This window comes from Rhinoderma darwinii, chromosome 1 (genome assembly GCF_050947455.1).
Source record: "Rhinoderma darwinii isolate aRhiDar2 chromosome 1, aRhiDar2.hap1, whole genome shotgun sequence".
NCBI classification, from domain to species: domain Eukaryota; kingdom Metazoa; phylum Chordata; class Amphibia; order Anura; family Rhinodermatidae; genus Rhinoderma; species Rhinoderma darwinii.
Genome location: NC_134687.1, coordinates 664,272,621 through 664,284,872, shown reverse-complemented (window position 1 = coordinate 664,284,872; position 12,252 = coordinate 664,272,621). Strand labels below are relative to the sequence as shown.

The window sequence follows — 12,252 nt, the reverse complement described above, 5'->3', positions numbered from 1 at the left end:
AGGTTTAATAACCAAAAATGAATTTCATTACCTAAAGGTTAGGGAGCCTAGAATGCCAACAGTATATGTCCTGCGCAAAGTCCACAAGGATAGACACTCACCACCCGGATGTCCTATTATATCTGGGACAGATGGACCCACTGATAAGTTGGGTAGATTTCTGGACCAGAAATTTAAGACCTTTGTAAAATTACTATCTTAATTTGTCTTAGACACTGGGGATGTGTTGACTAAGTTACATAACTTAAACATCCCTCCCAATTCATACTGGTAGGACTGGATGTTGAATCCCTTTACACTTCGATACCTCAATGGGCTGGCCTCAAAGCTGTTGAATGGACACATATCGATCCAAATTTTCTCACCACAATTAATTTATTGTGGAGATGTTAGAATTTGTATTGACTCATAATTGTTTTATTTTTGACAACAAATATTATATGGAGGGTACTGTTATACGGTAGCCATGCGCTCCATCCTATGCATGCCTCCACCTGAGATACTGGAAATTGATGGCTGTCTATCCTTTTGAAGCATTTAAAAAATATGTTTCTTGTTGGCTCCATTACATCGATGATGTTTTTATGGTGTGGACTGACACAAGTGAAGATCTAAAAGGGTTTGTCGATTTACTTAACATCAATGACTGTAATATACATCTTACATACACAGCTAGTGACCGAAGTTAGCTTTCTTGACCTTATGATAAAGAAAATTGATGGGTGGATAGAAACAAGTACATTCAGAAAATCAACGGCGGGCAATACTCTATTGTTGGCACAAAGTCCCCACCCAAAACCCATTATATGGGGTATTCTGATGGGTCAATTCCTGCGATTGTGCAGAAATTGCTCCGATCTCAGTATCTTCAAGAAAGAAGCTCAAGATTTAATGACACGTTTTAGACAGCGAGGCTATTCAGGAAAATGAAAAGGCTTTAATGACCAGCTAAATTTTTTAGTTTTTACCTCTTTGCATTTCAGCGGCCATAACTTTTTTATTTTTTCATTGACGTGGCCGTAAGAGGCCTTGTTTTATGCGGGAGAAATTGTATTATTATTTTTTTCATAGTTTAGAGGTAGAAAAAAAATATTTTTATGGCGTGAATATAAGAAAAAGCGATTCCCTGCATCGTTTCTTGTTTATTTTTTATACCGTTCACGTTTCACGCTAAATAACCCGTTAGATTAATTCTTTAGGTTATTACGGTGGTTTAGATACCTAATATGTGTACGTTTTTTATTTTTATTTAGTGTAGGGGCAATAAAATATATTTTATGCAGAATAATGATTCAGAAACCCGGTCCGCGTGACTATGTCCAGTGCATGGCAAAAAATGTTTACATTTTCTTGGGACCTCGCTTCTTTTCCCTTTGTCCCTCTCCCCCTGTTGCCCTGGCGATGGCCAGCTGGATACATTGTATCAAATTTAACATTATTGTAACTAGTTGATTCGGAACAACTGGGGTTAAAAAACTCTAAACAAAATTGATCCATACTATTGGCTGTTGGTTTCTTGATATAGATGACCAATGTTTATGCCGTTATACACGTTCTGAGGAAGTGACGTGAGTGACGAAACGCGTCAGCATTATGGTGAAACGCGGCAGCATTATGACGAAACGCGTCAGCATTATGTGTGATGTCACACGCCAGGAATCCATGGTCTTATCCGTAGACATTTGGCGTACATGCTTTGGATGCAACTTGGACATGGCCGGAATATCGGCTCCCTTGCTGGGCAACTCTAAATCCGGAGGGGTCAATACATTTAAAACCAATACTAGACCCTCTTATCAAAGGAACTACTCGCTGGTCTTCACATGCTGCCTTATGGATAAGTATATGACCGTATTGACTACATAGTCAATTGACTGATATCTTATTGACTGATATCTAATATTGTACTAGTGGAGGGCGCGACTCTCTCTATTCTCTTCAATATGAGTTGCAGAAACAGTCGAGCAAGTGTGGCCTCCTCTTCACTAGAATCAGCAGCTTGCGCCCACCCTCATCGATCAGAGATTCTTGGCATACTCTAAATGTCTGAGGTGGGAATACCCTTTTAAGGGCACAGTCACACGTGGCAGATTTTCTTGTAGAAATATCAATATATTTAATCATCTGAATGGAAATGTTCTGCTGTGATTTGTTAAAATCTCATCTATTTTGATGCTATTGTAATCTGCTGCAGACTTTACACCCTCAAAAAGAAACAGAAAATCTTCAGCAATTCTGCTACATGTGAACACGGTCTGAAGACGACATTCCGAGTCTCACTTCATGCCATGTTGTTGTTGGAGAGTTGGATTGGGGAAGGAGGGATTGGAGGAGGAGACTGCTCTGTTTCTCATCCAGTAGAAGCAGACTTTAAAGAAAAAAATGCTCCTATACATGGGCGCTCAGGTGTGAATAGATTGTTTCTTCCACAAAGTCGTCGATTTTATTTGAAATACAGATAAAACAATAAAATAGGCTGTGCTGCAACGCGTTTCGACCACGCACTTTGGTCTCCGTCAGGCATATAAATTTTACTAAAAAACAACATCTTAAATACTCCAGTCGTGTTCACGTCCAGGTTAAACAGTCATGGTTAAAGTTCGTTATGGGCGTTTCATTACAGGTGCGTGTATATTTATCTTCCACTCTATGCGGTTACGGCTCTAGAGGCAGGCACAGTGTGACTAAGCCCGAAAGGGTACAATTACCTACAAGCTACAAAGTTAAGTTGTGCTAGCGACATTGCACAACTTACCAAGGTGAGCTCTATTCCATTTGTTACCAACTGCATTTTTTTCATCTTAACGTTATCACCTTAGAGGAGCGCCATTCTCTTTCTTTTTTTCTGTCTTCATCCAGTAGAAGGAGATTTTCACCGGACACTACATCTATAGCTCGTGGGGCACGAGGATGATGAGGGGTAAGTATTGAAGTGGAGAACACCAGAGTTGTCACTCTTTCCTGTAGCCCTCATGGCTGCCTGCTTACATACACCTGGAGCCCACATCTATAGCTCACGGGGCAGGAGGATGGTGAGGGTAAAGTACTGGAATGGAGAATTCCAGGCTTGCCACTTTCTCCTGTAGCCCTCATGGCTGCCTGCTTACATACACCCGGACCCCACATCTATAGCTCGCGGGGCAGGAGGATGGTGAGGGGTAAGTATTGGAGTGGAGAACACCAGGGTTGTCACTCTATCCTGTAGCTCTCATGGCTGCCTGCTTACATACACCCAGACCCCACATCTATAGCTCGCAGGGCAGGAGGATGGTGAGGAATACGTATTGGAGTGGAGAACACCAGGGTTGTCACTCTTTAATTGTAGCCCTCATGGCAGCCTGCTTACATACACCCGGACCCCACATCTATAGCTCGTGGGGCAGGAGGATGGTCAAGGGAATTCCAGGGTTGTCACTCTATCCTGTAGCCCTTATGGCTGCCTGCTTACATACACCCCGGACCCCACATCTATAGCTCGCGGGGCAGGAGGATGGTGAGGAATACGTATTTGAGTGGAGAACACCAGGGTTGTCACTCTTTAATTGTAGCCCTCATGGTAGCCTGCTTACATACACCCGGACCCCACATCTATAGCTCGTGGGGCAGGAGGATGGTCAAGGGAATTCCAGGGTTGTCACTCTATCCTGTAGCCCTTATGGCTGCCTGCTTACATACACCCCGGACCCCACATCTATAGCTCGCGGGGCAGGAGGATGGTGAGGGGTAAGTATTGGGGTGGAGAACACCAGGGTTGCCACTCTTTCCTGTAGCCCTCGTGGCTGCCTGCTTACATACACCCGAACCCCACATCTATAGCTCGCGTGGCAGGAGGATGGTGAGAGGTAAGTATTGGAGTGGAGAACACCAGGGTTGTCACTCTTTCCTATAACCCTCATGGCTGTCTGCTTATATATACCCGGACCCCACATCTATAGCTCGTGGGGCAGGAGGATGGTGAGAGGTAAGTACTGGAGTGGAGAACACCGGGGTTGTCACTATTTCCTGTAGCCCTCACGTCTGCCTGCTTGCATACACCCGGACCCCACATCTATAGCTCGTGGGGCAGGAGGATGGTAAGGGGAATTCCAGGGTTGTCACTCTATCCTGTAGCCCTCATGGCTGCCTGCTTACATACACCCGGACCCCACATCTATAGCTGGCGGGGCAGGAGGATGGTGAGGGGTAAGTATTGGAGTGGAGAACACCAGGGTTGTCACTCTTTCCTGTAGCCCTCATGGCTGCCTGCTTACATACACCCGGACCCCACATCTATAGCTCGCGGGGCAGGAGGATGGTGAGGAGAAAGTACTGAAGTGGAAAATTCCAGGGTTGTCACTCTTTTCTGTAGCCCTCATGGCTGCCTGCTTACATACACCCGGACCCCACATCTATAGCTTGCGGGGCAGGAGGATGGTGAGGAGAAAGTACTGAAGTGGAGAATTCCAGGGTTGTCATTCTCTACTGTAGCTCTCATGGTTGCCTGTTTACATACACCTGGACCCCACATCTACAGCTCGCGGGGCAGGAGGATGGTGAGGGGTAAGTATTGGAGTGGAGAACACCAGGGTTGTCACTCTTTCCTGTAGCCCTCATGGCTGCCTGCTTACATACACCCGGACCCCACATCTATAGCTCGCAGGGCAGGAGGACGGTGAGGGGTAAGTATTGGAGTGGAGAATTCCAGGGTTGTCACTCTCTACTGTAACCCTCATGGATGCCTGCTTACATACATCTGGACCCCACATCTATAACTCGAAGGGCAGGAGGACAGTGAGGGGTAAGTATTGGAGTGGAGAATTCAAGGGTTGTCACTCTCTACTGTAAGCCTCATGGATGCCTGCTTACATACACCCGGACCCCACATCTATAGCTCGCGGGGCAGGAGGATGGTGAGGGGTAAGTATTGGAGTGGAGAACACCAGGGTTGTCACTCTTTCCTGTAGCCCTCATAGATGCCTGCTTACATACACCGGACCCCACATCTATAGCTCGCAGGGCAGGAGGATGGTGAGGGGAAAGTACTGGAGTGGAGAATTCCAGGGTTGTCACTCTATCCTGTAGTCCTCATGGCTGCCTGCTTACATACACCCGGACCCCACATCTATAGCTCGCGGGGCAGGCGGATGGTGTTGGGAAGTATTTGAGTGAAGAACACACAGGGTTGTCACTCTTTCCTGCAGCACTCATGGCTGCCGGCTTACATAGCGATGGGCACATCTAAGACTCAGACTGAAGAAGAGGTCCAAACTCAATCAGTTTTTCAACCAAATGCTGGCCTGTCCCAATGCCAGTGTCTAGTTGGACAGAGTCTTCAAAGTGGTGGGTGAAGTCATAACTCCAGTGCACGCACAGTTAAATCATACCAGGATGGAAAGACCTACAGTACTTATATCACAATTAGGAAGATATTTGAAAAATTGCAGCCAATTCAGACTCGACATCCCACAACTTCCCCAATCACTGTCACCACCACAAACCACTGCCACTGCCATTCTACTGCTGCTTTCAGTCCAAATACCCAATTTTCAAGCTCCACATGGACACAGACCCAGTGTTACAAGATGAGATGTGCCACCAGACACTAACACGTGGTCAGACGGTTCTATCATCTTCTCCTGGGGCAGCATCTCAGTAGTGTCCTCCTTCTCCTCACCAGCTCAAACACTAGTTTTTGGGTTGAAAAATTTATCATTTGCTGCTGTTGGGTGGTGACCAGGACTCGAGTGATGAGACCAATGATGAAGTAGACACAACAATGGTGGCTGTATTCTCCTATCCCATCTTCATCTAAGAACAGAAGACATCTCTGAAGGACTCCATGAGAGGAACTATTGTGAAAAAAATGGCTTCCCTTGCGTAGTTTTAGTGCTTTCCCATCATTGACTGGGGTTTAAGGCATCATGGGTCATGTTCAATCAACTCACACAGTGACAGGTTATTATGGATTCCTGAATTGCTGCCAGACAAACCTTGACATAAGAGGGAGCCATCAAAACAAGAGACTTTTTCTAAGGGATTTTTAGAATGAACTCTTTCCCTCAATGAACATTTCAGCTTTCTGTAAACAATGTACGACATCTATCTGCCATTAATATTCCTCTGCCGTTCCAGGAAGCCTCGTTTTAGATACAACCTTATTGTGTAGGTAGGATAAAGATTGTCCTACACAATAAAAATAGGAGACTCGTAATATGAGCAGAAGGGACTTTCCTATCTGGTCACTTTGTCTTTCTTGTGTTTTGGGACTAACAAATTTCCCATCTTACATTATGGTTTCCAGCAGTAGTAATATTAACAATGCACCAAACGTTCTGTCTCATTCGAGGATGCGTCAGCAGTCACGAGGAGTTCATCCATAACATCACTTGTACGGCCCGAGTTAGTCCGCTGCGGATAGTCACCACTGCCACTTGCCTTCCCGGTTGCTCTCCTCGATGAATAGAGAGTATAAGGATTGAGAGAGTTTAGAGCACCCTGTGACGTGATCCATGGATACTAAAAATGAAGGCCCCATTCACATGTGTCAGACTTGACATGGATTTCACACCGAAACCCACGTCAACTCCGCCCACGTTCCATGCATGATAATGGGGTTTCTGTAACTGTTTACATTCTATGGATTTGTTGCAGATCAGTCTCATTGAATGACCATAGGGTCAATCGTTCGAATGATGTGAATGGAGCCGAACGCCAGTATTGACAAGCAGAGAGGAGGACTAGAACATCGCCCGCCTATATAGCACCTATATGGTAATAGAGAAGGTGCCGCACATATCCCCGCTGCCGCCATTATAATCCCGATATGATCAGACAATGGAAATTGACAACTCTATTACAGTATGAGTGGCGCAAGACTCCATTTAACTCACTGATCGCCAGACACGGTCAGACACTTCTACCATCATCTCCTGGGACAGCAGTGACCAACAAAACTTTCCGCCCACGAAAAGATTTTATTTAAAATACTAATAAAAGATTATTTTTGTCACATCACTTGACCCTCATTTCCTCTTCCCTACACATCGTGACATATAATGGACTGCCGACTCCGGCTTAGACTATTTGGAGAAGCCCCATGAGAAGGAGCACACAGCCATCAGTGATCACTCTGATGGTGGGACATATGTAAGAAGGTCGAAGGATAAGTCCATTTTGTATTGGACTTGGGAAATAATCTTTGTTGAGCACAATGGCACAATTCTGGAAATAACCGCTGGACGTGACCACGGCGGTGCACATTCCATTTCCACCCCCCAATCGGACAGAAAATAAAAAAATGATTCTCTCCTCACCGCTCCTTTTTTCCTCTTCATCTCCCTCAGCATTCTAGCTCAGCTCATTTAAGATTCCGATACCGAGCAGCAGTACATTATATGAGCCACGTCATGCCAAAGGGACCCGGAGGGGAGAAGAAGAGCGTTGAAATTATATTTTTTTTTACAATTAATTGTCCAAAGGGGGAAATGGGATTAAGGGTTAGTCTGATGGGGGGGGGGGGGAGGAGTATGAGGCTCAAAAAAGCCCTCTTCCGTACTACACCCTGCAGAGTGAAATCTACATGCATAGATTTCCAATATAATTTACGCCAGTCATGGGACTTGTCATAGTTAAAGCAAACAAAATGCCCCAACCGAAGGCGATACATGCGACTTTTCCCCGGAGGAAACGAAAAATCAAAATACTCCAAGGAAGTTGTTAATAAAGTCTCCCTAACGTCTCACTAACGTCCATCCGTTGGATCAGATTTGGTTTAGTGCTAGACTACAGAGCGGAGTCTACGACCTTGTTCACACAGAGGTTTTTTACATTGACTTTGATGCATTTTCCGCCTTAGCATCAAAAACGCCCCAAATTTGCCTTCCATTGATTTTAATAGGAATAGAGATTTTTATAGATTGTCTGTTTTTCGTCTTTAAACCACCTGAAGGAGGTATGGTGTTTCCCAAGAGAATCCACAGGTCACTTTCCCGGCATGGTCTCTGATATTGACAGCTGATGTATGGCAGAGTACAGGGCGCAGTACAATATCGCCAGGCAGGTAGCGTCGTCAGAAAGAGCAAAGGTCAGGACAGGCGGAGTACGTCCCCCATGTGGAGATAATGACTGGAATTTATTAATTTTTTTACGTCTCCCAGAAGTTTTTCTCATATTTCTGGAGTTGAAAAAAGGTTTAAGGGGCAGCAACTTCCGACACACGGGGACATTGGGGTTAGAGAGCCGTGCTGATGCGTTTCGGGATGACTGGGGGTTCCTTGGTCTTACATGACATTTTATTTTAACATAAAAAAACATAAAACAAACATAAAAATAGAAGACATCTTGAAAGGGGAAAATACTTATTTCACAGCGTTGTAGTATATACAGGAATGTAACTGGTTAATATTGGAGGTGAAGCTTTGGATATATTATTATATGTTTATTTCTCTTCTTGCTTCAGAAGTTTTTCTCCGAACACCCCGATCTTCTCTCCCAGGCAGCGCAGGGCGTCAGTCATGGAGCCACAGGTTTTGGCCCTCGTTTCACAGATCCAGGGTAGCAGAGTTTTACATTGCTCCGCTACCACGCGGGGACTCGCTTTTGCACAGTTCTGGTAACTTGTTGTGGAGAAATTTTTTCTATGTAAAGAGACAGATATTAAAAGAGAAGTGAAATGCAAAGAGAAGATGGCAAAAACATATGTCCTACACAATCAGCTCTAAGCGGCGTCCTACCACTGACTTTACTATGTAGTAGAAGGACAGCGGCATTCTGATCACCACTGACATATATGGTACCAGGTGTGATATATACTGTCAGGTATGGTATATTTATGTATGTATGTGGTTCCCTATAATGTATAAGGATGACCACCACGGACATACATGGTACCAAGTGTGATATATACGGTCAGGTATGGTATATTTATATATGTATGTGGTTCCCTATAATGTATAAGGATGACCACCACTGACATACATGGTACCAGGTGTGATATATATACTGTCAGGTATGGCATGTTTATATATGTATGTGGTTCTCTATAATGTATAAGGATGATCAGCACTGACATACATGGTACCAGGTGTGATATATCCTGTCAGGTATGGCATATTTATATATGTATGTGGTTCCCTATAATGTATAACACTGACCACCACTGATATACATTGCACCAGGTGTGATATATACTGTCAGGTATGGCATTTTTATATGTGTATGTGGTTCCCTATAATGTATAACACTGACCACCACTGATATACATTGCACCAGGTGTGATATATACTGTCAGGTATGGCATATTTATATATGTATGTGGTTCCCTATAATGTATAACACTGACCACCACTGATATACATTGCACCAGGTGTGATATATACTGTCAGGTATGGCATTTTTATATGTGTATGTGGTGCCCTATATTGTATAAGGATGACCACCACTGACATACATGGTACCAGGTGTGATATATACTGTCAGGTATGGCATATTTATATATGTATGTGGTTCCCTATTATGTATACGGATGACCACCACTGACATACATGATACCAGGTGTGATATATACTGTCAGGTATGGTATATTTATATATGTATGTGGTTCTCTATATTGTATAAGGATGACCACCACTGACATACATGGTACCAGGTGTGATATATACTGTCAGGTATGGCATATTTATATATGTATGTGGTTCCCTATAATGTATAAGGATGACCACCACTGACATACATGATACCAGGTGTGATATATACTGTCAGGTATGGTATATTTATATATGTATGTGGTTCCCTATAATGTACAGATTGACCATCACTGACATACATGGTACCAGGTGTGATATATATATATATATATACTGTCATGTTTGGCATATTTATATATGTATGTGGTTCCCTATTATGTATAAGGATGACCACCACTGACATACATGTTACCAGGTGTGATATATACTATCAGGTATGGCATATTTATTTATATATGTATGTAGTTCTCTATAATGTATAACACTGACCACCACTGACATAGATGTTACCAGGTGTGATATATACTGTCAGGTATGTCACATTTATTTATATATGTATGCGGTTCCCTATAACGTATAAGGCTGAGCACCACTGACATACATGGTACCAGGTGTGATATATACTGTCAGGTATGTCATATTTATATATGTATGCGGTTCCCTATTATGTAGAAGGATGACCACCACTGACATACACGGTACCAGGTGTGATATATATACTGTCAGGTTTGGCATATTTATATATGTATGTGGTTCTCTATAATGTATAACACTGACCACCACTGACATACATGTTACCAGGTGTGATATATACTGTCAGGTATGGCATATTTATTTATATATGTATGCGGTTCCCTATTATGTAGAAGGATGACCACCACTGACATACATGGTACCAGGTGTGATATATATACTGTCAGGTATGGCATATTTATGTATGTATGTGGTTCTCTATAATGTATAAGAAAGACCACCACTGACATACACGGTACCAGGTGTGATATATATACTGTCAGGTATGGCATATTTATGTATGTATGTGGTTCTCTATAATGTATAAGAAAGACCACCACTGACATACACGGTACCAGGTGTGATATATACTGTCAGGTATGTCATATTTATGTATGTATGTATGTATGTATGTATGTATGTATGTATGTATGTATGTATGCGGTTCCATTTAATGTATATGGATGACCACCACTGGCATACATGCTACCAGGTGTGATATATATATATATATATATATATATACACTACCGTTCAAAAGTTTAGGGTCACTTAGAAATGTCCTTATTTTTGCAAGAAAAGCACAGTTTTTTTCAATGAAGAGAACATTCAATGAATCAGAAATACACTCTATACATTGTTAATGTGTTAAATGACTATTCTAGCTGCAAACGTCTTGTTTTTAATGCAATATCTACATAGGTGTATAGAGGCCCATTTCCAGCAACCATCACTCCAGGGTTCTAATGGTACATTGTGTTTGCTGACTGTGTTAGAAGGCTAATTGATGATTAGAAAACACTTGAAAACAATTGTGCAATTATGTTAGCACCGCTGTAAACAGTTTTGCTGTTTAGAGGAGCTATTAAACTGACCTTCCTTTGAGCTAGTTGAGAATCTGGAGCATTACATTTGTGGGTTAGATTAAACTCTCAAAATGGCTAGAAAAAGAGAGCTTTCATGTGAAACTCGACAGTCTATTCTTGTTCTTAGAAATGAAGGCTATTCCATGCGAGAAATTGCCAAGAAACTGAAGATTTCCTACAACGGTGTGTACTACTCCCTTCAGAGGACAGCACAAACAGGCTCTAACCAGAGAAGAAAGAGAAGTGGGAGGCCCTGCTGCACAACTGAGCAACAAGACAAGTACATTAGAGTCTCTAGTTTGAGAAATAGATGCCTCACAGGTCCTCAACTGGCAGCTTCATTAAATAGTACCCGCAAAACGCCAGTGTCAACGTCTACAGTGAAGAGGCGACTCCGGGATGCTGGCCTTCAGGGCAGAGTGGCAAAGAAAAAGCCATATCTGAGACTGGCTAATAAAAGGAAAAGATTAATATGGGCAAAGGCACACAGACATTGGACAGAGGAAGATTGGAAAAAAGTGTTATGGATAGACGAATCGAAGTTTGAGGTGTTTGGATCACACAGAAGAACATTTGTGAGACGCAGAACAACTGAAAAGATGCTGGAAGAGTGCCTGACGCCATCTGTCAAGCATGGTGGAGGTCATGTGATGGTCTGGGGTTGCTTTGGTGCTGGTAAAGTGGGAGATTTGTACAAGGTAAAAAGGATTTTGAATAAGGAAGGCTATCACTCCATTTTGCAACGCCATGCCATACCCTGTGGACAGCGCTTGATTGGAGCCAATTTCATCCTACAACAGGACAATGACCCAAAGCACACCTCCAAATTATGCAAGAACTATTTAGGGAAGAAGCCGGCAGCTGGTATTCTGTCTGTAATGGAGTGGCCAGCGCAGTCACCAGATCTCAACCCCATAGAGCTGTTGTGGGAGCAGCTTGACCGTATGGTACGCAAGACGTGCCCATCAAGCCAATCCAACTTGTGGGAGGGGCTTCTGGAAGCATGGGGTGAAATTTCTCCCGATTACCTCAGCAAATTAACAGCTCGAATGCCAAAGGTCTGCAATGCTGGAATTGCTGCAAATGGAGCATTCTTTTCTAACCTTGTCAATGTCTTGACTATATTTTCTAGTCATTTTGCAACTCATTTG

General features: G+C 43.2%; 1 protein-coding gene across 1 annotated transcript in view; it reads right to left on the bottom strand.

The window, feature by feature from the left end:
- Positions 1–8,241: 8,241 nt before the first annotated feature.
- The window catches only part of LOC142747978 (uncharacterized), a 66,482-nt gene continuing 62,471 nt past the window's right edge, over positions 8,242–12,252 (bottom strand). Inside the window, exon 9 of the mRNA XM_075855093.1 lies at positions 8,242–8,615. Coding sequence (XP_075711208.1) covers positions 8,417–8,615 — 199 coding nt within the window. The 3' untranslated portion in view covers positions 8,242–8,416. The remainder of the gene's footprint in view (positions 8,616–12,252) is intronic.